This window comes from Rhododendron vialii, chromosome 2a (assembly GCF_030253575.1).
Source record: "Rhododendron vialii isolate Sample 1 chromosome 2a, ASM3025357v1".
Taxonomy (NCBI): domain Eukaryota; kingdom Viridiplantae; phylum Streptophyta; class Magnoliopsida; order Ericales; family Ericaceae; genus Rhododendron; species Rhododendron vialii.
Window position 1 is genome coordinate 44,844,370 of NC_080558.1, and position 27,963 is coordinate 44,872,332.

General features: G+C 37.7%; 1 protein-coding gene across 6 annotated transcripts; it reads right to left on the minus strand.

The window, feature by feature from the left end:
- Nucleotides 1-1,705: 1,705 nt before the first annotated feature.
- On the minus strand, nucleotides 1,706-27,963 carry LOC131314642 (serine/arginine-rich splicing factor SR45a-like). Of its 6 annotated transcripts, XM_058343477.1 has the most exons (8): nucleotides 5,996-6,079; nucleotides 5,295-5,408; nucleotides 4,553-4,584; nucleotides 4,368-4,454; nucleotides 4,171-4,282; nucleotides 3,818-3,967; nucleotides 2,904-2,967; nucleotides 1,706-2,242 (listed from the first exon to the last, which is right to left on the minus strand). In XM_058343477.1, exons 3-8 carry the CDS (start codon nucleotides 4,573-4,575, stop codon nucleotides 2,088-2,090), a joined length of 591 nt encoding a protein of 196 aa, XP_058199460.1. In that variant the 5' UTR covers nucleotides 4,576-4,584; nucleotides 5,295-5,408; nucleotides 5,996-6,079; the 3' UTR covers nucleotides 1,706-2,087. The 6 variants fall into 6 exon arrangements, with proteins under 6 accessions (XP_058199460.1, XP_058199440.1, XP_058199449.1 ...); XM_058343457.1 differs by lacking the exons at nucleotides 5,295-5,408; nucleotides 5,996-6,079 and adding an exon at nucleotides 27,857-27,962; XM_058343466.1 differs by lacking the exon at nucleotides 5,295-5,408 and having other exon boundaries at nucleotides 5,996-6,105.

A 27,963-nucleotide genomic window follows, 5' to 3' on the forward strand; every position in this document is an offset into this window, starting at 1 on the left:
CGGAGGGGACTAATAGTCCCGGAACTAAAAACAATACAAACATGGGGTTAAGAGAGGTGAGGGGATTAATAGTCCAATCGCACCCTTAGTCCCCCCAATCAAATAGGACCAGTGGGTATTGCACACGTGGTGTCCCGTCGACGATCACAGCCGTCCAAACGTGTTTTGGACCGGTCGGATTTTAGAGAGACAAAAAGAGGAAAAAGAATAGTGGCGTGAGGAGAGAGAGGGGGAATAAATCTGGGTTACCCAAAACATGTTTGGACGGTTGAGAACACCGACGAATACCGCCTCATGGTACTCGCTCAACATCCAAAAATTTATCCTAAATTCCAAACTCTGATCTCTCTCTTTCGATTGGATGGGATAAGCTTCTTTTTCTTTCGGGAGTTTTTTTCTGAGAAACGGCTTGCCTTTTGGATTGCAAAGGGTACTTCGTGTGATTTTAGATGTCCAAAAGTATTTTCAATGAATTAGATGAATGATCATGATTGAATGGCAGAGGCGCTTTGTTTATGTATATATATTCTTTCTTCCCTTTCATATTTTTAGTTAAACTTTAATTTTGAGATTTCCATTATTTAAAAAAAAAATGTAGTTATAGGTGTGAACTTTAAAAATTAAAAAATAAAGAGGTTATTTATTATAATACTTTTGATATTTTGAGGACATGCAAGAAGTTGTTAGCAGGATTTAACCACTGAGTTTGTACATAGGGTACATAGTGTCTTTCAATTTAGCTATCACCCCACTTGCATACTTTTTGATTTGACTTGAAGTAAATACTATTATAAGTAAATAATATTAAAAATTGTGATACACTTTCTACTTGGATTATTCTACGCCTAATGGGCAGAAATTAGCATTTTTCAAATAAGAATACATACTATATTAGTAAGGAACCAAACCACGGGTGTACCATTTGTTTTGGTATACACAAAATTTTTACCAGATTGTGTGAGATTCTAAAATGGGTCAATATATCTAATGAGTCGTTCAACTTGTTTAAAACATTGTTAAAATTTCGTGTTTTACGATGGGGTCACCCCCTTGGGTTTAGTTTAATTCCTCATGGGATGGAAAAGGAGAACCAAATCAGCACTTCAGCAGTGACTCCATGGGCCTCTACTGTCCTTATTACTTATTACTACATTGGATACTCCTACTCATACAAGTTACTTGGGCCACTATCCTTTTCCCCGGAGGCTACGGGGCTGATGAGATCATTTTTTGGGGTTGGGAGATGCTGCCAAGCGAGGGTGCTTGGCAGCAGTACCGAGTGGCCGATTCAGTTGTTCATCTCGAAAATCGAGGGCTTAAATCTTGATCGAGCAATGGACAGTTCAAATTGTATGAGCTCAGATTCAATCCGAGCCGTCTGTACCGAGATGAAAGGCTGAATGCCGCTTGGCAGGGAGACGGAGTACCATAATTCTATGGGCAGAGAGATCATATCCGTGGGGGCTTTGTCTAGTAAACTCATATGCAAATACTCACGCGAAATCAAACCATGAGATTTGAACTGAATTTTCAAAGACACATCAATCATAACTCGGGCAGTCGGGCTCAAGTTCGCTGTTCCAGTTTCTCTGCGCATCGCTGCTACTATATATTCTTGCCGTAAGATCATGAGAGAATTTTGAGCGATAAGAATATTGAACATGATTCAATGACCAATAACAAAAAAAAAAAAAAAATCATCCAATGACCACAAATGCGAGAACACCAGCATACGCAAAATCTAATACAGAGGGCCGAAGGCCTCGTAAAAGTTGAAGAGGTTAGGCAAATGAGGAACCATGGCTAGTCCAGTCCAACAGGGTAACTGAAACAGTAGAGTACATTTTTCCTCCAACAATTCCTCGGCAGAAATACAGGTTCATTGGCATCACAACGCAGGAATTGAAATGAGCCATAGTTGAAGGCTTATAACATCAGTTGCCAATGGTACAAAGAAATCTAAAATAGGAGAAATGAGACTAAAACTTCACTTATGTGGGTCAACGGTAGCCGCCACCATGACACGACACGACATGACGAGAACCATTGAAAACTTGAAATGGGAGGTAGTGCTTAATCGAGTTGAGTTAATACGCTCTTCTGTAGCCGCCACCACCACGCCTCCCATACGAGTCAGAGTAATCATCATTGCCCCTCCTACTGTGCGGGGAGCGTGGTCTTCCTCGGCTTTCACTGGTACGAGGATCTCTCTCATACCGGCGTGGAGGTGAGTAGTCACGTCCTGCAAAAGCGCACCCAAATAGAGCCAGGACAATTGAATATGTTAAAGATAAATATAGCATTCTGTAATAGTACTATATAACGCGTTACTTGAATGGCATGCTAATCAGTACTCTGCTAGACCTGTTATTATATCTAGTTACCAGATAAGACACAATCAATAGACTTAGCTTTAATGGAGGAGTATTCTTGAGACCTCAAAATTGCTCGCAAAGGAACTTACAAGACCTAAACTAAATGACATAACTTGCCAAGCAACTAAAAAAGGTCCGTCATGTGGGTAGCTGTTCGCTAGCTACCACCAATCGGGTAGGATGCAGAGTGGAAACCATATAAGATCCGTAAATTGGATGAAAGACTTCGCAAGTTCTACCCACATTTCGCTCAATTCGTCAATCCGCACAAAAGGATGTGATCCAACTGCTACATCTGATGGATTGTGTGACTAAGCTCCAATCCTTGCTTCAGATCCCATTTTTGTCAAACAAAGGGAATTCAGGCCTAGACTGCTAAGTGCTAAGTACAAGCATGGCACTGAAATCATAACGGGTGACTCGACATAAACAACATATGCCGAACAATTTGGACAAGTCACAGAAAACCAAATGAACTTAACCAACCAAAGGGCTTATAAACGTATGAACATCGTTTTTGGCATGTACCTCGTTTATCTCTGAGACCTTGGTACCTTCCAGGAGTTGGCGTCCTCCCACGCTTCCTCTTGGCCTGTGGACACAGAAATATGAAAGACAAACAAATCATATCAAAGAGAGAAACCACCTTTATGTTAAGAGTATATAGAACAATGTTGAACTTCAAAGTATTTTAAGAAGTTAAAGGACATGTCCCGAAACAGCTGCAATCAAAATCATGCAGTAGGTTTAACAACTTCAAGGATCATTGCTCATCAGGAAAAGAGGAAAAAAATTTCAAGGATGATTCATGTTGTTACCAAAGTTGACTCCAAAAGAACAGTAGCGACACAAACTGTTTGCCATCTCCGGGGTTTCCAAAAGATAAATAAAACAACCATGCGAAATACTGTTAACAAAGTCCTTTAGGCCCTTTTCCCACTTAATATGCATTTCATTTCTCTTTTTTTCCCCCTTTCTAAGGCACCAATTAGTAATGGAACACTATGACAAAAGACATAAAACACCTGAGTAAATAATAACTTACTCACAATGCCTCTAGGTTATTCAAAATATAAGCTAAAAACAAATATAATAACCAAGTTAAATAAGGTTATGAACGTAGAGAAGGTATCAAGGGCATACAACCCTTGCAAAAATAGTCGAATTCAAATCGATGAGTTTGAAATGTCGATGCAGGGCTGATAGCGTGATGAGTGATATGTCGATGTAGAGCTCAATAGCGTGAAGGTTTAGGTTCAACTGTTTAGACTTTAAAGCCTAGAGTGTCATTTCGGTGGAGCTACACAAGCCGAACCTGCTGCCAAAATAATATCAGACTATATTTCTGAAGATGAGTAAAACTTAATGGGGTAACAAAAGTATTGACGATAAACAGTTTAGGTGCAGTGCACTATTTGCACCGTTCCTAGAAAAAATAATACCATTTCCACTGTGATTAATCGTCCTTCGAGCACAGAACGATTTAGATGCTTAATACAGCGTTCTGCATCCTCATTTGTCTCCATAGTAACAAAAGCAAACCCACGAGATTCTTTGGTGTGAGGATCTGTAACCAGCTGGCACTCAGTAACCTGCAAACAATGAGGTATCACATATCAGCCATTCATCTTGAACAGGTTTTAAAAATGCTAACTTCCACCTCATTATGGATAAACGGCACCAGATCTTAAAGAAATAAGCTAAATAAACTCTGCAGGTTACATACTTAGCACACCCAAAATGAAAAATCTATTCACTTTGTAGGATCTAAGAACTAAATTTAGAGGGCTGATACCTTTCCTTCACGGCTGAAATATTTCTCAAGTTCACTGTTAGTAACCCTTGTAGACAAACCCGTTACATACAAGTTATTTCCAGGATTAACAGCACCAACAGAATCACGGCTCCTGGAGTAACACAACGCACCGGTCACATTGAATAATACATAAAAAATAATCAACTAGGTAATTTTCACCTGTGGGATTGTTTTACCTGGAGCGACTCCTCCTAGACCCTGACAAGGATCTCGATCGACGATCCCTAACACGTGACTTGGAGTAGGGGGGTGAAGCAGAAGATCTAGAAGCATAACACAAGGAAAGCGTTTCAAATTGACAATTGAGCTAAAAACAAACAAAATCATAAAACTATGAAGTTGTCTTTTCCAGGATTCTCACCTTCCTTCTCTTGAGTGCGACATCTAATCTACCTATACACACATTCCAAAAAACAAATGAATTGAAAATCTAAAACCCAATGATAGCAAAATTAAGAGCCATGGCAATGGTTTGAAGATTCTCGAAACGGGGGATTAAGTGACGGCATTGGTCAATAGAAGTAAATTCTGAATCTTAATAAGCTCAATTTGCATACCAAAAGCCTGATCTATTGAAGGAATTGAGAAAAACTCAATCGACTTGACAATAAACCTGATATTGACACTATAACATGGAAGAAAAAACCAAAGGAACAGAAAGATGAACACATAATCATAGACATCCATCTCCGATATCAAACACTTTGGATATATCCGAAAAGAACAAATAGTAATACACTACAGAATACTGCATCAGCTAAGAAAACACACGAAAATTTATGAATTGTAACCAAACGTCGCTCCAATATCTTCAGGTTACAGAGATCAATCCAAAGGAAAGACCAAAGTTTTAAAATAGAAAAATAAGACCCAAGGATAAACTTGGCAAAATGTCAAATTCTGAATCATAATAAGCTCGAGTTGCATATGAAAAGCGTGGTCTATAGAAAAATTGAGAAAAACTCAATCTAATTCTGAATAGAAAACCAAGGCACAGAGAAAACCAAGGCACAGAGATGAAAGCATGTCGAGATATCAATTCTTCTACCATTTCAAAACCGACGGATGTATCGGGTAAATCAACTTACAATCACTTCAGATACCTACAGAATACTGCATCAGCTAAGAAATCGCGAAAAACTTGATGACTTGTAACCAAACGTTGCTCCAATCTCTTCAAGTTATCGTTACCAATCCACAGGGAAAGCCCAAAAGTTCTTGAAAAAAGGAAAGAGCGCAACGTTTTAATTTAGGGAAAATGGCCAAATTCTGAATTTTAATAAGCTTGATTTGCATAAGAACAGCTTGGTCTATCGAAGAAATTGAGAACAATTCTAAGATTAACGCTACAACTTGAAAAAACAAACCATTAGAACATCGTTTCGTCTCCAATATCCAGCACGTCAGATATGCTACCTCCGTCCCAAAAAGATTGTCCGGTCCTCAAACAAGAACTAAAAAATAATGCAATTTTTTTTTGGGGAAAAAAATTCAAACCTTTTGCCGCTAGTTACTGATTTATAAAAAATAAAAAAAAAGTTTGAATGTTTCTTGATAAAAACAAACTCTTTTTGGGTCCGGTAAGAAAACCCCGAATTTTTCTTTAAAGAATACTGCAACAGCTAAGAAAATCCCGAAAATTAACGAGTTGAACCGAACGTTGCTCGGATCGTTTCTTCAAGTTATCAAATACCAATCCAAAGGAAATCCTAATAAAAGTTATTGAGCAATTCTTTACTGAAACAAAAAAAAAAAGAAAGAAAGAAAGAGAGGTTCTTGAGAATGAGTAGAGGAAAGAAGGTACCTTGAGTTGGATGGGCGATTCCGATGAGTCAACTCGGGATCCCTGAGCGGACGATACCTTCAGGCCTCTGCTTGTGCGAGAGGAGAAGCAGGGGGTCCGACGTAACTGTGAATCCAAGTTCAAAGAAAATGGGTCGTGGAATTTCGGGTTGGGTTATTCTGACCGGTCCACCGCAATTGGGTTGGGCCAAGTCCATATACAAATTACACCGTTCCAGAAACCTTCTTAAAAAATAAGCAGCTTATTTCACATTTTCAAACTCAAAAATATAGTAAACGAAAAATAATTTTTAAATTTTTTTTGCATCGTATAAAAGATCTCATCTAGATTTTCCAAACAAGATCCATATTGCATATTTTTAAATTTCAATAAGCCCATAATTTTTGTGCTTGAAATTGCCTTCTTAAAAAATAAAGACTTATTTTTTGTTCCGGAACGGAGCATCTACAATACAAAACTAATCGACTTGATTAGGCCTTTTCTTTTGGTCTTTTTTTTTTTCCCTCCCTGATTAGGAAACAAGTTCATCTCTTGATGCAGAGAAACATATGCCTTTATTAATGACTGCTTATATTGTTCAATTAAATGGTTACATTTTTACAAGTTGAGGAATATAGTTACCCTCCTGTGCATGTTTTGTTAGTTTTCGACGCTCTTAGTTCAAGAGATGAAGAAACACTCGGTCACATTTCGTAAGATTGTTAATGATTGACAATTTCTTCTTTGTTCTCTGCGCAGTGGACTCTCATTTTGTGCCCCCTTCAGCCATTACTACCGACTTCTGTTGTTGATTGCCTCACTCATTTTACACATCATCTTTGGTTGAGCATTTTTATGAAATGTTCACAATAGAGCTTGAAATTTCAATTCTTGTGCTTTCGTGATGGTTTCTGTTGATTTTTGTACTTTGCTGATGGTTTCTGCGGATGGTCTCCACGTTATTTTCCATGGAGCTTCAAGTTTAGATAACGCTGGGATTATATAATGTATTTCTATATGGAGGATCAATGTTATTATTTTTTTGTAAATAAATTGTGTTGTACTTGGTCTGTACATAATTTACAGCATAGCCTTATCAAACTATGTTGGTGAACATGTGATAAGAGTTTTGTTCTTGTTCATATGGTTCTCAGATTGCTTGGTTCTCAACATAGGCTTTCATTTTGTGTTGCAGTGCTTTGGTAATCCAGGTCCCATTTCTTCGCTAGCTTTATGCAAAGCATCGTTACCATAATAACCCACATGGAGCATTCTACTGCCTCGTTCCCATTCAAGGTCAAAGGATTTTGTCAGTGGACAAGGGTTTCCCAGCCGTGGAATCTCCACGGGAGCATACCTCAAATCTTCGGTTATATAGAAAGTCAAAAAGAGGCTCAAAGGTATAAAATTTTTGGTGTATTATTGGTTTGTGTTTATGTCTTTATGATGCATCTGTAAATTGAATTATTAGGGAAAAGATATTGTTAATGAAGTTTTAAACATTGTAACGGTTCACCGACTAAGTGTGGAGGATTTCTGTGTGTTGTTATAACTGTTCCATTATTGGTTGTCTGATAATTGCTTTTTCTCCTCCCCTCTGTTTTTTGGATGAAAGATAGAAGTTTGTAATTCAGAAAGTAAATATAAATTCGAGAGGGCAACCAAAATAGTGTGTTTAATAATATAACTGTTGAAATATTGAAGAATGGGGAAATGACTAGGATCCAATTAAGTATAGTAACACTTGGTTGAGATAAAAGCTGCAGGTATGGTCCAACTAATTAGTGTTGTTTGTTGGTTTACATCCATTTTGCTCGGGAATTTGAAGGCAAGCTTGGACCGCTTCTTGAAGATTTCAATCCAACCAGTATTTTAGCGAGGATGGGAAATCGAACTTGAATTTGAATCAGAAGATTCCGCATATGAATGGTATAATAGCTACGCCAAAGAAATTGGGTTTAGTATTCGAGAAGAATATTTGAACAAGGACAAGGTAACTGGTCAGATACGGAGCAGAAGATTTGTGTGTTTTAAAGAGGGTTTCCGATGTAAAAAACAAGGACCATGTGTGAGGAAACCTCAAAAAGAAACGAGGACTGGTTGTGATGCAAGAATGACTATTTCTTTGCAAGTTGATGGAAAATATCGGATAATTGATTTTGAAGTTACTCATAATCATCCATTGGTAGATCCGTCATTGTCTTATATATTGCCATTGCACCGGAAAATAAATGAGGTCTAAACAGTTGAAATTGATCTAACTGATGGTTCCGGGATAAAGCCAAAGCTAGCTTATGAGCTAACTAGTCGACGCGTTGGAGGACGACCAAATCTTGGTTATCTTCAACAAGATCATAAAAATCACCTCCGAACCAAGAGAAGGAATGACTTAAAGCATGGAGAAGTAGGGAGCCTCCTGAATTATTTTCATTCCAAGGTAATGGAAAATCCCTCTTTTTTCTTTAAGTTGCAAACAGATGAGGATGATCAAATCACTAATATCTTTTGGGCTGATGCTAAAATGGTGGTGGACTATGATTGTTTTGGTGATGTATTGTTCTTTGATAGTACTACAGACCGAACTAACAAAGATTGTCGCCCATTTGGAGCGTTTATTGGATTAAATCATCATTATCAGCAAGTGGTATTTGGAGCTTCGTTGTTATACAATGAAACTGCTGATTCATTTGAATGGTTGTTTTGACACTTTTTTCAAGTGTATGTCAGGGAAAAAGCCTAACACGATTTTTACCGATCAAGATGCTGCGATGGCAAAAGCAATACCTTTGGTTATGCCTGAAACTCGTCATAGATTGTGTTTGTGGCATTTGTCCCAAAATACATTGAAGCATCTCAATCATCATTTCAAGAGCACAGATTCTTTTGGCAGGGACTTTAATACATGTGTGTATGATTGTGTGGATGCGGAAGAGTTCTTGGAATCATGGAATTATCTGGTAAGTACCTATAACCTTCAAGAAAACACTTGGTTGGAGGGTTTGTATAGAATAAGGGAGAAATGGGCTATGGCATATGGAAGGGAACAATTTTCTGCTGGAAAGAAAACTACCCAAGTAAGTGAGTTTTATCGCTCACATAAAAAATTACTTGAAATCTGACTTGGACTTGGTGCAATTTTTTAAACATTTTCAAAGGGCGGTTGATGATAGGCGCGACAAGGAAGTGGTTGCAAATGTTGATATGAACCAGAAAATACCAATATTGAAAGTTGATGTTCCTATCTTGAGGCACGCTAGGAATGTGTATAGGGAACCCGCTTTTGATATGTTCCAAGATGAATATGAGCAATCATTGTGCATGATTGTGTTCAGCGTATGTGAAATTGGTGGGTAAGGCGGTTGTTTGTGAAAAAGCTCGGGATCTCCTAGCAAGGAATTATGCTGAGGTCAATGCACAAGTTGAAAAAATCTTGACCATACAATCACCTCAAGGGCACAAAGGGTCCTCGCTCCTCCTCATCAACTGATTTGTTAAGCATGGGTGGGGTACAACCGTACAAGTAAAAGGATTGAAGAAAAGAGGCTTATTGTAGCGGGGAAATCGAAGATACAAAAGTTGTCTTGAAAAAGGATCTAAAAAAAGAAAGGTTCAAACTCAAGTAGCTTCAGACATGGTGATTTCAACTTCCCCTCCTCGCACAACATTTCATTCATTGGAAGTAATATTTGTCCTTAGCATGTTGTCATTTTTGAAAAATTCCAGATTTTGACAATAACTTGTTTACTTAATTATTACTAGGATTCAAGACTTTCCAATGAATTGTTGAATGATAAGCATAGATACTTTGAAGGTGTGCCTCCACAAAGTTACACTGATATGTTAATGGGGGATGACACTTCATATGAAGATTTACTTGGCTTCATGAGTTCTCGAAATAATGAGGTGATATGCCGTTGGTTACTGACTTTTCTTTTTTGTGTTCGCATTCTCACTTAGTCTGTTTTTCTTTTTCTTCTAAATGACAGATAGAATGAAGCAGGATGTGCAAGGGATGTTTTGGGGCATGGATTTTTTTGGAGACCCTAATCCAATGTGATGTTAATGTGCCCATTTTGTAATTTTTGATTTACTCCTACTTATTATGTCTATTATAATCTTGAGGATACAATTGGAGTAATTGATGTGTATTCAAGACTGTGTATTTATTTGTTTCGTAACTTTGTGAACATTGGGATGTAATGACTCTTTATTATCTACGAAGTTCTTCTTTATTGTCAAAAAAAAAAAAAAAGAGTGTAAAAGACGATAAGAACGTTTCATTAAGAATGGGCCCAGAAAGTATTGAGTTTTTGTTGTTTTCTTTCGGTTGTGTTTTGCTCTGTTTTTCTCCATAACAATCTAATTGGAAGGAGAGAAACTTATTCACGGCTCCTCCGTGAACAAGTTATTCGCAGATTCGTGTAATCACAATCATCCGTTTTCGCAATCAATGGTTGTTATTGCTTTTTAATCTTGACCGGTCAAAATTGATTTTTAATCCGGACTGTCCAAAAATACTTTGGACGCACACGATTGGTTTCCATAAACCCATTTTCACGGTATTCTCCGTAAAAGGATATTCTCTATTGAAAGACGGAAAGGTAGTGTAGCTTTTTCGAAGGAATGAAAGGGAGGCCGAGTCCTTGCAGTGAACTGAACTCGCTGCAACTTGCAGCCCCTAAAAAACGACATCGTTTGGGGTAAGTTGGGAATGCTGTCTCATTCCTCCCCTCTCTCTCTCTACAATACCCCTTTGGCGTTTTCTTCAACTTTTTTTCCTCCACCTCAGTACACACCCTTCAACTCCAACAAGTTCATGATCAAAATTTTTTTTTTCTATCTCCAAGAAGCGCATGAGCAGGCTGAGCAACATTACCCAAAGAGGAACCAGAACAATCTGGTAAACCGGCGATAAAATATGAAAGAAGATATGAGCTTTGAAGAATTCTTAGCATGAGGCAATTCGCCCCAAAACAGAAAGGGTTTGATCTCTGAGCTAGACTTGATATTTGATTTGATTTTTTTGAGTTCTTGTGATTCATTCTAGTTTGCTAATTGATTGAACAAAAGGGGATTTGTCTGAATCCGATCGAGTATCCTAAAAAGGTCCCATCGTTTTTTTTATTCAGGTTCCTAAACTAGTTAATTTAAAAAGTTATTAAAGAGCACAAGACATAGGATTGGTTCTCTCTCTTCTTTTAGATTTACAAGAATCGAATTGAGGACTCCACCAGGGGGTAAATTCTAGAATCGGACAAAGTTAGAGCCCGTTCCGCAACGCAAAAACAAATTCTTATTTTTTAAGAAGGCAATTTCAAGCTCAAAAGTTATAGACTTATTGAAATCTAAAAATATGCAATATAAATCTTGTTTGAAAGAGCTCATCGAGATCTTTTATACGATGTAAAAAAAATTTAAAAATTATTTTTCATTTATATTATTTTTGAGTTTAAAAATGTGAAATAAGCTGTTTATTTTTTAGGGATAATTTTTTTAGTCGTCCCTCTAGTTTTACGGCTGTCTCAATTTCGTCAATCTAGTTTCAATTGTCTCAATTTCGTCTCCGTAGTTTGTTTTACGTTCCAAATTGGTAAAATCGTTAACATCATTAATGAAACTAATGGAAAAATATGATTAAAAAATTAAGTGCTCCAATTTTCAATCCGATTGAATCGGTGCGAAGATCTTATTTTTTTTAATCATTTTATCCTAGATGGTCATAATGAATTTTTGGCTCTAAGGCTTTTCAACGAGCATTCGAAGACTCCTTATTTAGTTTCAAGATTCTCTTAGAGTGCTCATTGAAAGGCCTTAGAGCCAAAAATTCATTATGACCATTTAAGATAAAATGATCAGAAAAATAAGATTTTCGCACCAGTTCAAACGGATTGAAAATTGAAACACTTAATTCTTTACACCGTTTATATATTAAAAAATATAGTTAGAAAATTGAGAGTTTCAATTTTTAATCTGTTTGAACCGGTGCGAAGATCTTATTTTTTTGATCATTTTATCTTAAATGGTCATAATGGATTTTTGGTTCTAAAATCTTTCAATGAGCATCCTAAGAGAGCTCTGAAACTAAATAAGGAGTTTTTCGGTGCTCGTTGAAAAACCTTAGACCAAAAATTTATTACGACCATTTAGGATAAAATGATCAAAAAAATAAGATTTTCGCATTAGTTCAACCATATTGAAATTGGAGCACTTAATTTTTTAATCATATTTTTTCGTTTGTTTCATTGACGGTGTTAACGATTTTACCAATTTGGAACGTAAAACAAACTACGGGGACGAAATTGAGACAATTGAAATTAGATGGACGAAATTAAGACAGCCGTAAAAGTAGAGGGACGACTATAAAAATTTATCCTATTTTTTTAAGAATGTTTCTAGAACGGGCTCTAAGAACTGATTTAAAAATGAATTTCCTTTGTAAAATCCTTTTGCATGATGACAAACATAGATCAGAGATCATGGGAATGAATTTTGTTTTAATAATGAACTACTCCATCAGCGTTAGAAAGCAAAAAAGATGAGAGAGAGAGAGAGAGAGTGTGTGGGGCTGGGTGCAATTAGGCCTGTCAATGGGCCGGATCCGATCCGGATCCGACAGATCCGGATCCGGATCCGAATCCGATAAGACACAATCCGATCCGGATCCGATAAGACTCAAATCCGATAGCGAGAATCCGGATCCGAATCCGAAAAATCCGGATCCGATCCGAAAATCCGAATCCGATCCGGAAACTTTTTTTACTTCAAAAATTTTAGCCAAAAAAAAATATTTTTTTCAAAAAATACAATTTTTTTTTTCAAAAAAAAAATATTTTCAGAAAAAAAATTAAAAAATAAAAAATAAAAAATAAAAATAAAAATACAACTTCTTTAAACATTTTTTTTTTCAAAATAAAAATTTTACTATTTTTTTTAAAAAAATTAAAATTTAAAAAAAAAATAAAGTTCGGATTCGGATTGATAACGGATTTAATCCGATCCGATCCGGATCCGATCCGGATCCGTATTGAATTACCGGATCCGGATTATCGGATTATCGGATCGATGTTATCGGATCCGGATCCGGATCCGGATCGGATTTTCCGGATCGGATCCGGATCGAATCCGGTCCATTGACAGGCCTAGGTGCAATAGATTCAAAGAAAAGGGAGAAGAAAACAAAGAAAACGCCAAAGAGGTTGGAGAGAGAAGAGAGGAGTGAGACAACATTCCCAATTTACCTCAAACAATGTCGTTTTTAAGGGGGCTGCAAATTGCAGCCAGATCTGCTCACTGCAGGGACTCGGCCTCCGGAATGGAAGTGTGTATGTGTAGGTACCATTTTGGTGGGAATGAAAGTGTGTTTTGGTGGGATTAGACTAGCGAGAGCAAAAGGGTCACCACAGAGGGGTCAAAACAGAGGGATTTTGGGATAGCAAAAAACCTGGTCCACGTGGCAAAAATATAGCCGAAGATTAACAATTCCATTCATATAACGATCCAAACACAATAACTTACACAATCTCTTATATACATGTGGGGTCCACACATAATAGTATGTGTGGAGCTCACATGTATATGAAAAATTGTGTTTGAATTGTTGTGTGAGTATCATTTTTGGCCGAAGATATCAATGTGGATTGGCTGATATAATCTCAGCCATACACCGAAGAACACTGGACTGTACAATATTGAAGGTGAGCCGAACCCATCATAGGGTGCTCTTTAGGCTCCGTCGAATGTATGATTGCAAAATGAGCTGAGTCGAGCCCAATTTCAAATTATTCAAGCTTGGTTCGTTCAATCCAATTTAACTTTTCTAGTCAAATAATTGAGCTCGAACTTGATTATTGAGTATTGAACTCAGTTCGATTACTAAACCAGTCGAGCCGAACATTCACAAGCTGAGCCACGAGGGCGAGGAGCTCAGTTCGTTCGCGCTTCTTGATCATGTGGTGCGCTAACCTAACCCATCGTCCCTCGGTATTTGTCTGTTTTTCATCGACGTTCTCCTCAACTGGGGCAAAACTAGGGTTAGGGTTTTAAAAGACTGGAAAACATGAAAGCCTCAGAGGTTTCGACCTACACCAAAACCAACATTGGCGAAAGTGAATCGAAGAGGAGAGAGAACAAGAAACCTCCATTCAGACCAGCAAAGGACGACACAAAGCCACTCCTCGGAGACCCCATTCTCAGGTCCGACCCCGATAGAGCCCGAAGAAGCTGTGCTCCGGCTGCCTCCTTTCCCTTCTCTCAGATCAAAAATCCCAATCCTAGTGCGAGGGTTTTTTGTATGTCTTGCTCCTGTAGAACTTAGATGAACTCGTCTGTAATTCTTGGGATGATGATTTTTCTTGATCTTTATTTCGGCTACTTAATTCCATGACTTCTTTGAACCCCGTTGCGAATTTTCAATGTTTGAATTTTTGAGCTTCGATTTATTAGATAATGTCCGTTGTTCGATAAAACGAACTTAGGCTATTTTAGCATATCGTTCACACTAATTAACAAGATTTTGTATTTTGGCTTCTTGTTCACATTATTTAACAATTTGTCAACAACATATTTGTCAATTATTTTTTTCACTTACATACTCATCTTCAATTCTTTCACTGTACGTTTGGCTACCCAGGTGAGAGAAGAAAAAAAAAGATGTGTGGTTTGTCGCTATCTCATTTTAAATTTGACAAAATATAGATGAAAAGAGAGAGAGTTGTATGTATTTTACCAATACCATCCTCTTTTATTTCCAGCCCTCCACTTACACGTACAACATTATCTTCTTATTTTTATAAAAAAAAAAACCCTCACAGACCTCTCTCTCCGTCACCCCCCCACGATCACCAGCATCACTCCCACCGATTGTCTCCCAAAAAAAAAAAAAAACTCACAGCCCTAGATCCACTGATCGTCTCTCTCACAGTCATCTCTTCTTCACCGTTCTTCAAAAAAAAAAAAAAAACCCTCACAGCCCTAGATCCACTATGTTGCAGTAGTGATGGTGGGCTAAGGACATGAAATGGTGGTGCGGCGGCGGTGGTGAGTGGAGGCGGAAGAGGGGTAAAAAGGGAATCTTCTCTCTCTTAAAATCTCACCAAAAATGTTGAGAAACAAAATAGGGATAGCAAGGGGGTCTGGTCTCTCACCGTCTCCCACCATTTCTCATCTTTTGTTTCTGAAACTCGCTCGATCCAAACGAGTTGTAAGTGCCCGAAACAATTTAACATTTCTCTAACAACTTATTCACTATAAAAAACACCCAACAATTTAATTATACTAAATTTTTTCTCACAACTTATTAATTACCAGAAACATCCATGAATTAAAAATTGTCGAGCATGATGTAGAGCCTTGATTTAAGGACCCGGTTGGTTCAAATTGTTTTGTGGTTTAAAAATTACTATACAATAAGCAAAATCAAGAAAGAATAGGCGTAATATAGGGCAATTTAGGTGCTTATGAATACTTTATTTGGGAATTTCAGTTTTACGGAAAAAAAAAAACTTTATTTGGACTATTTGATATTTCTTTTCAAGGGATCCAAAAAAGGCTATTTGCTTAATACTATTGTTTAATTTTCAACAGATAAGCAATTGACTGAACCAAACATCTCACGCTCTCGATTTTAACACAAATAACAATACCATTTTAAATACAAATCCTCACAATAGTACATACGGTACCCCAAATTACAATACAGTTTCTGAATTTCACAAATCTGTCAATTGATACAGTATTCCAAAATAGAGAAAACAGTACAATGCAATTTAATTTACGATGAAAGACAAGTACTCCAGATCAAAATAACTTTAGTCTGTGATGTCTGCATGCACTTCACACCCTCCAAGGCTATGTCCCTGTAGTGTACCTGAAAATGATAGGTTGAGTTACACTAGCCCAGTAGAGAAATCTATACTTTTTTTTGAAAACAAAGAAATCTATACTCAAGTTATATGAAAATGAGATGAAGTATGTACAAAGAGTGAAAGAATTCGATAAGTGAACATGAGAAACACGAGTTTATCACAACGGAAGACTGACTACGGCGAAAGAGTTCCAAACAACTTGTAAGTATTCCTAACCGTTCACATGTCATATAGAAACAATATTAAAATCACATCAATCAAACGTATTCATAATAGGTTCGCAACCACTTCGACACTTCTCATAATCTCAACCACTCTGCATTTCCTCCCCTTGCATTGCAGTCAACATCACCCATTATTTGGGTCTCTGCATTACCACTCCTTGCGTTGCAGTCTGCATTTCCACCCCTTACATTGTTGTCACTTCCTCATTCCAATTCTCAATTACAGCCATTTAAATCCCAATAATCATACAACTCATTCAACAAACACTTCTCTAATCTCATGACACCATAAAGCACATCAATCAAACCGACTTATAGGTCAAACACGCATAGACAATCACATTTCAAAGTATTCCAAACAATTAATCATAACAGAACATCGACTGACAAATCAGTACACGTCTTTTCCCTTAGTAAATCACAATATCGTACCGACTCCATAGCGACTCTACAACATACTACTCGATAATATTGATACTTAGATCTCATGAAAAAAGCGCCAAAGAGTTTAAAGGATAAGTGAATCTTGCGGACACGCATTACTATGCTACCACTTAGATCACTAGAAAAGCTCACGTCTACCAACTATACTTCCCACAACATCTCACTTAGCCTTCGGTACTCCTAAACAACCTTACATCACATATTCCATTTACAACGACACTAAGATTACACTTAATGGGTATCAAAGGGATTTGAATGCTCATTAACTTATTGGAACTCGAGTAATCAAGCTTAGGAATGGTTTAACGATGTTTAAAAGGTGTTAGAAGTGATTAGGAGTCAAAACAGACGAACGAGAATCAACGGACCAAAACTGTCCCAAGGAGCAGTCAGTGTTCAACGATTCATTAAAAATTCCATACTCACTATTTTTCAATGATTCCAATCCCGATAGTTGCGCAATTGAACGAAGTACAAAAGATGCGAAGAAACCCTAGTCAGATTCGCACTCAAAATATGGCTAAAGAGGCATTTACTGAAGCAATACGAATCTGTCACGCAACATGACAGCTTGACACACATCCACTCAAACGATCATAACTTTCTGTATACTAAGAGTTTTAAGACGATTCCAGTGGCAAATGAAAGCTGACTTCAAGACCTTAAAATCAATATAAAGTTTGCATGAAATGAACATCGGATGAGGAAGTTATGACCGTTCAAAGTGAGCTGAAATCCAGCACACGAGACAGATTGTAGACCAGTTTTCTAAAAATCACCATAAATTCAGCGGCATTAGAACGGGCTTTAAGTCTACTCTCTTTCATACGAAGGAACCAAAATTCAATTCTGAGCTTAAGAAGGCGCAAAACCACGAAAACAAAGACCCTGTCTTGCAGATTCTCGGAAATGGAAGAAACAACCTCAAACAACGAAACAAGGCACGATCTAGGTACATAAACACCGTTTAAACGCATAACAAAAGTAAGAAATCTCTACCTCATGGGTTTTGAGCAAAACCCGACTCTTTGACCAAGTCAACCGAGCTCCCACGTGGTCCGATCAAGATTTTTCTTGGATATTCGGAAAGCCCGTGCTCCGTATAGCAACTTTAATTCTTGAACTTCATCCGGAATCACGCTCTAAGGTGTTGAAATCGGAGAGAGAAAGGAGGAGAAAGTTTCGGAGGAGAGGAGAGAGTTTGGCCGAGAGAGTGAGAAAAAGAGAAATGGGAGAAAGTAGTCTCCTGGGAAAATTATTGGCATGGGGAGTAATCCCATGCTCCCACCCCACACACACGTGCACCTCTCGCACAATTACCCATATATCCTCCCACAAAGACGTCACACCGAATATCCGTACCGCCTATCTCGACGGGCCGCACATTAACAAAAAAAAAAAAAATACAACCTAAAAAAAATATGGATCTCTACAAAACGTACCTTATTATAGTATCTCAAGGGTAAACTTATGTGCATCTTGAATAATTCTACGGGAGCGATCTCACCATCTTGTCAGTAGTCACCAGTTGTGATTAGTCCAAGTGGGTCTTGGATGTACTATTAGTTGCTCTCTCCGTCCCAGTTGTTTGTCTAATTTCGACATACGTGTCTTTTAAAAAATTGTCTATATCTCACAATTTATAATATTTTACATAATTTTGAAAACATCATATTTTAGATCTAATTGAGATTTATCAAACAAGATCCATATTGCATATAAAAAACATTATAAATTGAAATATATAGACAATTTTGTAAGAGGTTCCAAATAGTAAAAATGGACAAACAAATCGGGATGGAGGGAGTATGATCCTTGGTTTCTACTTTTGTACGTTTTTATGTGGTCAACTAGGGCTACCAGGGAAATGCTTCGTATTCCAAATTGAGATCCATAAATTATCCGGAATAATAACACTTTAGTTCAGAATAATAACTTATTTTTGTCTTATTGAAAAAAAAAGCATAAAATTTTAATCGAAATTCGAAATTCATAATTTATCGAAACTCATAATTTTTTGACAAATTTAACAAATTTTCCTCGTCTATTAAAAAAGAGAGTATTTTTTCTCTTTTTCTTTTCATGGTATGTAGATAAATTTCGATTAACCCTCAAGTGGGATTAGAAAAACTGTGCCTTATAATTAGTGTTGGACTAATTTATCGTTAATATTCAAGATTTGGTCAATTTTGCAATTCTCCTCAACCGTGATCGAGAGGATCAAAGACAAAACACGATACTGATATTAACTTATTAGTTTAAGGTGCGTACAAACTGATCTGAAACATTTACATTATCAAAAAAAAGAAAAAGAAAAAAGAAAAGAACATAAAGGATACTTTCATACCGGTACCATAATCCTGTAGTCTGCACCTCTCCGAGGTGCCTTCAAGGAAGCTTATGCTACCATAATCATAGATGCTGGTTCTGTACCTCCCGCGTCGCGTTCACCGACTCCGTTGGTGGGAGTCGCCGCCTCCAGCTCCAACTCCACAAATTCAGACGAGGTAGCCTGGTTCGGAACACCAACTCCGTCGGCGTGAATCGCCAACTCCACATTTCCCGACGAGATCGCCGAGTTTAGATATTGGTCAATCTCCGGCGAAGTAATTTCCGGCAGCTCTATCTCCACAAATGCCATACCCAACATCTGGCCCAAATTTTCTGCCGTGGGAGCTCGGAGGCGAACGAAGACCATGGCTACAACGGCCACCGCTCCTACTGAAAGCATAACTGCCACGACAACGACCACAGTATTCGGACTAGTTTTCCCTGTTCTTGGCGGCGGAGGAGGAGGAGAGGGAGGAGATGGTTCGTTTGGCGTTGTTGGGGGTGGGGGTGGGGGGGGTCGGCGGAAACTTGGCTGCCTAGAGGGAGAAGGTTGCGTCGATGGAGTTTCGCCGTTGAGGGGTGGCGGGGTCCATGCTTCTGGAGGGGGGACCGTCGTGGTGGTGGGTGGCCGGAGATGTATTGGAGGAGACTGGGATGCTGAGATGGTGCAAAGGAGGGTGAGGATCAGGAGGTGCAGAAAGGATCGGCTTGCCATATGGACGAAGTTGGTCGGGTGGGCAAAGGTTTTGAGTGTGTATATATATATACACACGGGTGGGGCCCACAATCGACCAACTCTATTTTTATTTTTAGATGGAGTTTCGATCACATATATACATACAAAAACATCCTAATCAGGTTAAAGAAACCTGCGTCGAAAGTAGGAAGAAAAGCACGTGGGTGTTCAAAGGTGGTGACTGGTGGGTTTCGCACCGAGAAATTATTCGGGGAACACGGTCATTTATGCTTAGGCGATGCCTCACGCCAATCAAAATCTGTATTATGGGTAAAATTTGTTGTAGGAAAGTCTCTCACCGTTTGAGGAATACTCACTTACACACATTTTTCACTCTCCACTACACAGCCCTCTCTCTCCAAAATAGGCGTGTAAATCAAAAAATTCTTTTTTTTTTAACTGTCCAAAATTATGTAGACACAAAAAAACTTAACACATTTTAACAAATCATTTCCATTAACAAAAAAATATAAAAAATTTAACGCATTTTACCAACTGGTTTCCAATAATAAAGAAGTTTTTACCAATTTAAAAACGTTTTTACTCACATACCCTGTAAAAAAAATCACTACTTCAAATAATAACTTGACATTTTTCAATAACTTATTCATTACTAGAAATATCTAACAACTTTTCAACTACAATTTAAAATTTACAAAATTTTCACTAGCGGAAACACTCTCTAAGAAGACCCGCCCAATTACACTAAGATTTTTGAGTTTTTTTTTTTGTTTTGTCCTTAATAAAAAAGTTATGTTTTTTTTTTAAAATTTTGCAACAAATTTTTTTGAATTATTGATTCGTCTCAACGAGAAGAATAGAAGAAAACGTTTATGAATTTAAGCCAAATATTTTTAAAAATATTCATCATAAAGCCCAAAAAGTCAGCTTAAAGTAAACATTATGACTTTTTACCTTCAATATCCAAGATAAAGCCTCTCGGATATTACAACAAAAATATTAGGGTAAAAGTAAAAAATGCAAACTTTGATAGTTTAGAGTACTAAGTTTCAGGAAGGTTTTTTTTTTCTTTGTTAAAAAAATTAAATTAATTTGTTCGTTTACAACAATATGGCTGCTGTTACCCAGCAATTTTTTTGTCGTTACTCGGTGTTATCTAGCAACTTTTTAGTTGTTAGTTGTTACCCAGCGTTACAGATGAGAGGAATAAAAAAAAAAAAAAGTTTTACCCTTCTTTTTTTTTTTAATATCCAAGAGACTTTATCTTGGATATTTCAAAAATATTTGGGTAGAAGTCATAAATTTTTATTTTAAGCTAGACTTTTTGGGCTTTACAAATTTTTTTTAGTAAGGACAAAATAAGAAAAGGTTCAAAAATCTTAGCGTAGAGAGCAGGTCTTCTTATGCTCCGTTCTGCTAAGATACTTCTATTTTGAGTATTTATTTATTTATTTTATTTTACGAGATATGCCATTTTCTCATCATATAAAACATTTAATTTAAAAAATATTTGGTCATTTTTTTTTTTGGAGACAAAGAACTTGGGTTCAATTTTTAGATCTACCCACCTACATTTTAGAGAGAGAAGGCTACGTATGTGGAGAGAAAAGAATATGCGTTAGTGGGTACTAATGCCTTAAATGGTGGCAGACTTACTACGGACTGAAAATTTTATCCGCAAGGCAGGTTGGTTTTGGTTGGTGAGAGGTACCACTTTAACTTGACATAGATGACTGTGGCGCTTGGTGCAACGAATAATTTATCGTTTCACACATAGGATTGCGCTGGTCACTCCCAGCCTCGAAGTCGGTGCTTTGATTTGGTCTATACATACATACATACATACATAAACATGTGTATGGAGTATATATTATTATATAATATGAAAGGCATCGATCACAATCTGGCAGAATCTTTCCAAAATCCCCATCGCTATCTATCATTTAGTCTTACTACTAGGAGTAACCAGAGGTTATGTCTAACGACGATCGGAAAGAACTCCAGATGAACGCGGTGAGTACGATTCGTCCGTGTCTTGCAAACGAAGTTATGTATCACATGTTGGATAATGAATCGCCGGCTGGAGTCTGGACTAAATTGGAGAGCAAGTATATGCATAGTTATGAATACCGTTCCGTACCGGTCGATACGTACCGTTTTGAAGAGAAATCGGTATCCTATCCCCCCAATTCCGTACCGGACACAATACCGGTTAGTACCGGCCGTTCCGGAAAATACCGGCCGAGACGAGGTTACCAGAGATTCCGGCCGAAATTTTGCAGAGCGAAATTTTTTTTTTTTTGGAACGACGTTATATTAACCCAAAAAAAAAACTGCTTAAAAAAAACAGATTCTGGTTTAAAAAAAGAGTTGTCCGTTTTAGAATTTTACCAAAACGTTGGGCTTAACCATAGTACGTGCGCGAGACTCAAATCCTGGATTTGCACCCTCCCTGCGTGCGAATAACCCGTGACGCGCACCCGGTTAACTGATTTTCGAATCAGTTTTTCGAAATTACTTTCGGCCACGACCCATTTTCCTGAGCGCACGAGACCTCTCCTTGGGTCCTCATTCACAAGCCCACTAGTGTGCAAAGTCATTTAAGATGGAAAAAAATTTTGTAACTAGGCAATGTGGGACAAGAGGTAAACACATATGTATTTTATGATGAATTGCATGGTATGGGGGATTTTTTTGAATTATAATTATATATAATTATTATATATATTGTAGTTACAGTAAATTCGAAACGGTACTCGGTATTTGAGCGGTGCCGGTACGTAGCGTACCAGTAGGAAAACTGGTATCCTGGCCGGTACGGTGTTCAGAACATTGGGTATATGTCAAAGTTGTTGACGAACAAACTATTTCTGAAGCAGAAACTGTTTGGGTTGAAGATAGTCAAGGGTGCTGATCGGATTCAGCATATCAACACGTTCAATCAGATTGTGAGTGACCTACAATGGATTGACATAAAGTTTGAGGAGAAAGACCAAGCGCTGATGTTACTGTGTTCACTATCGATTTCTCTCGAAATCCTCGTTACAACCCTACTCTGGGAGAAAGAAACCGTAGAACTGGAGGAAGCCACTACAGCCCTTCTGGCGTGTAATCAACGCAGCAACAAACAGAATCACTGCAGGGTGAAGGTCTAGTGATTAAGGGGTACGGGGATCGTGGCAGGAAGAAGGAGAGAGGTAAATCAGTTTCGGGACGTGGGAGGTCTCAGTCAAAGAACAAGTCCGATGGCACATTTGAGTTTAAGTGTTACATGTGTCATGAACAGGGGCACATGAAGAAAGACTGTCTGCAGAAGGGAAAGGAAACTAACTGGAAGAAGAATGGAAAGACAGGGGAGAGGAAAGATGGATCATCAACTTCTGCAAATGTTGTGGAGTAGGAGTCAGATGGTGGTGATATGCTTTCGGTCTCAGCTGGTTCGAATGACATGGCAGATTAGTAGATTCTGGATTCAGCATGTTCGTTTCACGTGTCTCCTAACACGGATTGGTTCAACACCTACAGATAAGTGAATTGTGGTAATGTTCTTATGGGTAACGATGCATCATGTAAAGTCATATGAATAGGCACAATAAAAATCAGAATGTTTGATGGTGTTGTGAAATTTTTTGGGAATGTTAGACATGTTCTAGAATTGAGAAAAAATTTGATTTCATTGGGAACCTTTGTGGGCTCCCCGACTGGTGGGCTCGAGAATTACCATCCGAATTTTTGAGATGGATGATCCGAGAAACCGATAGTTTTGTTTGAATGAAAAAAAAGGCTTTAGTCCTAGCGAAAATGTTGAGACTATGGGTCCGGAAGCCACGTTACGAATAAAGAAGGTTTTATTGAAAACACCCCACTCGCCCAGTAAGAACCGGTCTCTACTTGGTATTTTCAAAGTAGAAATCTTTCAGTATCAATCGGAACATCAACCTCTTAGTAAACAAGTAAACGGGGAAGAGACATGGGATTAAGTATTTCACATTGGCGTGCTCGTGGTGCTTGCTGTACAGTGGATGATAAAGGAAATGATATGCAGGAAACATAATAACAATTTAATATCAAAACCGTCCTGATCACTCATAACATCGCACGGTTTATGCAGATATCACGCACGATGTCATGATAAACCGTGCGGTATACCAACTCACTATCGGGCCTGCCGATCATAGTCTAGATCCTCGCACGGTACACCAGTTACTCCATACGATATTCCTCAAAATACCGTTAAGCAAAACCTTTAGTATGTTTCAGAACAACGCCGTACCTCCAAACCGTAGACTCAAAATAGCTTTATGCTTATGGTTAAAAATAGTTTATAAAACACTTTTTTGATGCACTTGATCCATTTAAATGATCAAGAAAACTCCTTTTTAAAGATGAATCATGGCTTTTGGATGTGGTCTCCTTCTGAAACATACTTGGGGTAACGTTTAGGCAATAATAACAGACCTAATAACGAGTTCGAGCTCCGTTCTGCTAAGATACTTCTATTTTAAGTATTTATTTTTTACTTTACGAGATGCTATTTTCTCATCATATAACACATTTAATTTTAAAAATATTTGGTCCTTTTTTTTTTCTTGGATACAAAGAACTTAGGTTCAATTTTTAGATCTACCCGCCTACATTTTAGAGAGAGAAGTCTATGTCTGTGGAAAGAGAAGAATATATGTTAGTGGGTACTAATGCCCCAAATGGGACTAAGGGCATCCACATCAGTGTCACCACTTCGCATCTGGCGCTATAGTAACCAGCCAAAGGACAAAAATGGTCTTGCATCAGCCTCGCCTCTGCTTGGCATCAAACTAACATTGCTACAGTCCCTCGTGGAAGAAGGAGAGGAACTGTTCACAGGTAAAACATTAATTTAATGTTTTCAATTCAAACTTTGTTCAAACCTTCACCGACGGCTTGGGCTCAATCTACACCTTTGACGCCGGCAATGGACCTTCTTTGATCGACTTATCAGAATTCGTGGTTGGATCTTGTGGTCGACGCTGGCAATAGGCCATCTTTGATCAACTGGTCGGAATTCGTGGGTGAGGTCAATGTTGGTACAGTTTGGGTTTTGTAAAAACTTTTGTTTGCTGGTTTTTACAGAGAGTAAAGTGAGAGAGAGAGAGAGAGAGAGTGTGTGTGGGGGTGGGATAGCTGTTGTTTTTTCCATACTCCGTTGCTTTCTTCTTCTCTTTTTAATAAAGAAATTAATATTTTTAATTTTAATATAGAGAGTCTGATGCAGTAGACATTTTAAAAGTAAGTAGCTAAAATAATAAAATGGTTTTTTCCTCTCTAATTTGGTCCAAATTTTGATGAAACTGGTGCGGATGCTCTTATGAACTGAAAATTTTATCCACAAAGCAAGTTTTGATTGGTGAGAGGCATCACCTGACATAGATGACGTGTTGCGCCTGGGGCAACGAATAATTTCTCGTTTCACACATAGGATTGCGCTGGTCACTCCCAGTCTCGAAGTCGGTGCTTTGATTTGGTCTATACATACATAAACATGTGTATGCAGCTCCGGCTGGAGAGATTTTCCGGTTGTAGTTCCGGCCTGTTTTGCTCTCCAGTGTTTGTTTCCTTGTTCTGGGTTGACATCGGCAGTTTTCAGGCGCGAAGCAGTGTTTGGTCTCCGACACGGGATTAGATTTCTTCTTTCGCTCGTGATCTGTTTGTTGTTTTGATTACATCTGTTTTTATTGTTTATTGGTTTGTACTGGGATTTCGTTTGATTTCTCTCTGTCTAGTCCCGGATGGGATTCTCATATCGGCACCTATTGTTGATTTGCTTTTGCAGGGTGTCCTGTAATCCCGGAGTAGGTAGTTTGGTGCACTCCTGTTTTTTTGCGATGTAATCTTTGCCTTCGGATTTGAAATGAATTGACTGATTAAAAAAAAAAAAAAAAAGAGTATATATTATTATTATATAATATGAAAGGCATCGATCACAATCGGCAGAATGTTTCCAAAGTCCCAATCGCTATCTATCCTTTAGTCTTACTACTAGGAGTATATAGTAACTTACTTTTTCCCCTCTTACTCGGGTATTAATTAGGAAATTAAACTGTGAATAATTAATGAATACTGTTTAAACAATTTTGGTCACAACTGTCAATTACTTCCTTTTTTTTTTTCCATGTGGGTACCAATTGAGAAATTAATCTGTGGACAATCACCCGGGCACCCTTGTGGGCAGCCCGACTCGAATTTGTTTTTGAGAGTCGCTACTCGGATTTTTAAGATAATTGATCCGAGAAACCGATGATTTATTTTAGAAAAATAATAATGCTTTTTGCCCAACGAAAAATCTTAAAATCTTGGGTTCAGGAGCCAAGTTATGATAGGAGAATATTTTGTTGAAAAAGCACCACACTTGCTTGATGTGGAGTCATTCTCTACTAAGCATTTTAATTGGGGGAGTTCAAAATCGTTTGAAAAACTTAATTTTGTAAACAGATACGGGAGAGGGAAGCAAATAAGTAATGGGATTTAACTAACACATCGACGTGCTCGTGGTGCAAACTGTATAGTGTAAAAATGCATGAATATGTACAAAAATGAAATAACAGTATAACTCCGAAAACTGCTACGTTAACATAGAATGCCACACGGCAGAGTGATGTACCGCATATGCTACACCTTTTTGTGCATCGCCAAAATAGTTTTGGTTTTTATGCTTCATGATGAACCATAGGCCTAGAAAATGTGTTTGTATTGATTCTAAATACTGAAAACAGCTTGTTAAAGGCCTCTAGATTCATCTTGATACACTATGAGACATTAAAAATCATTAAAAAGGAGTTTAAGAGCTGTTAAAAGGTTTTAAAAGGTTTTTAATCGTGGAAAACCATTCTGGAATGGCCCAAAATGTCTCTGGCTCCACAACTACTGGTCAATCTTGGAAGTCAGTGACATAAGATGCCGCGGGGCACAACACATTGTGCCATTAGTACACTGAGGTTTGAAGATTCTCGAAACGGGGGATTAAGTGACGGCATTGGTCAATAGAAGTAAATTCTGAATCTTAATAAAGCTCAATTTGCATACCAAAAGCCTGATCTATTGAAGGAATTGAGAAAAACTCAATCGACTTGACAATAAACCTGATATTGACACTATAACATGGAAGGAAAAACAAAGGAATAGAAAGATGAACACATAATGATAGACATCCATCTCCGATATCAAACACTTTGGATATATCCGACAAGAACAAATATTAATACACTACAGAATACTGCATCAGCTAAGAAAACACACAAAAATTTATGAATTGTAACCAAACGTCGCTCCAATATCTTCAGGTTACAGAGATCAATCCAAAGGAAAGACCAAAGTTTTAAAATAGAAAAATAAGACCCAAGGATAAACTTGGGAAAATGTCAAATTCTGAATCATAATAAGCTCGAGTTGCATATGAAAAGCATGGTCTATAGAAAAATTGAGAAAAACTCTATCTAATTCTGAATAAGCCTGATATTTACACTATTACTTGGGGATAGAAAACCAAGGCACAGAGATGAAAGCATGTCGAGATATCAATTCTTCTACCATTTCAAAACCGACGGATGTATCCGGTAAATCAATTTACAATCACTTCAGATACCTACAGAATACTGCATCAGCTAAGAAATCGTGAAAAACTTGATGACTTGTAACCAAACGTTGCTCCAATCTCTTCAAGTTATCGTTACCAATCCACAGGGAAAGCCCAAAAGTTCTTGAAAAAAGGAAAGAGCGCAACGTTTTAATTTAGGGAAAATGGCCAAATTCTGAATTTTAATAAGCTTGATTTGCATACGAACAGCTTGGTCTATCGAAGAAATTGAGAACAATTCTAAGATTAACGCTACAACTTGAAAAAACAAACCATGAGAACATTGTTTCGTCTCCAATATCCAGCACGTCAGATATGCTACCTCCGTCCCAAAAAGATTATCCGGTTCTCAAACAAGAACTAAAAAATAATGCAATTTTTTTTTGGGAAAAAAAATTCAAACCTTTTGCCGCTAGTTACTGATTTATAAAAAAAAAAAAACAAGTTTGAATGTTTCTTGATAAAACCCGAAAATTGCTTTTTTTGGGTCCGGTAAGAAAACCCCGAATTTTTCTTTAAAGAATACTGCAACAGCTAAGAAAATCCCGAAAATTAACGAGCTGAACCGAACGTTGCTCGGATCGTTTCTTCAAGTTATCAAATACCAATCCAAAGGAAATCCTAATAAAAGTTATTGAGCAATTCTTTACTGAAACAAAAAAAAAGAAAGAAAGAAAGAGAGGTTCTTGAGAATGAGTAGAGGAAAGAAGGTACCTTGAGTTGGATGGGCGATTCGGATGAGTCAACTCGGGATCCCTGAGCGGACGATACCTTCAGGCCTCTGCTTGTGCGAGAGGAGAAGCAGGGTGTCCGACGTAACT

What these genes read in the sequence shown, in the direction of transcription:
- LOC131314642 (XM_058343433.1), bottom strand. Translation starts at nt 4,575, where the DNA reads ATGTCGCACTCAAGAGAAGGAAG. An exon ending in ATTTCAGCCGTGAAGGAAAG is followed by an intron (nt 3,968 to 4,170) that starts GTATCAGCCCTC and finishes CATTGTTTGCAG; the next exon opens with GTTACTGAGTGCCAGCTGGT. An exon ending in GATTAATCACAGTGGAAATG is followed by an intron (nt 2,243 to 3,817) that starts GTATTATTTTTT and finishes GCGCTTTTGCAG; the next exon opens with GACGTGACTACTCACCTCCA.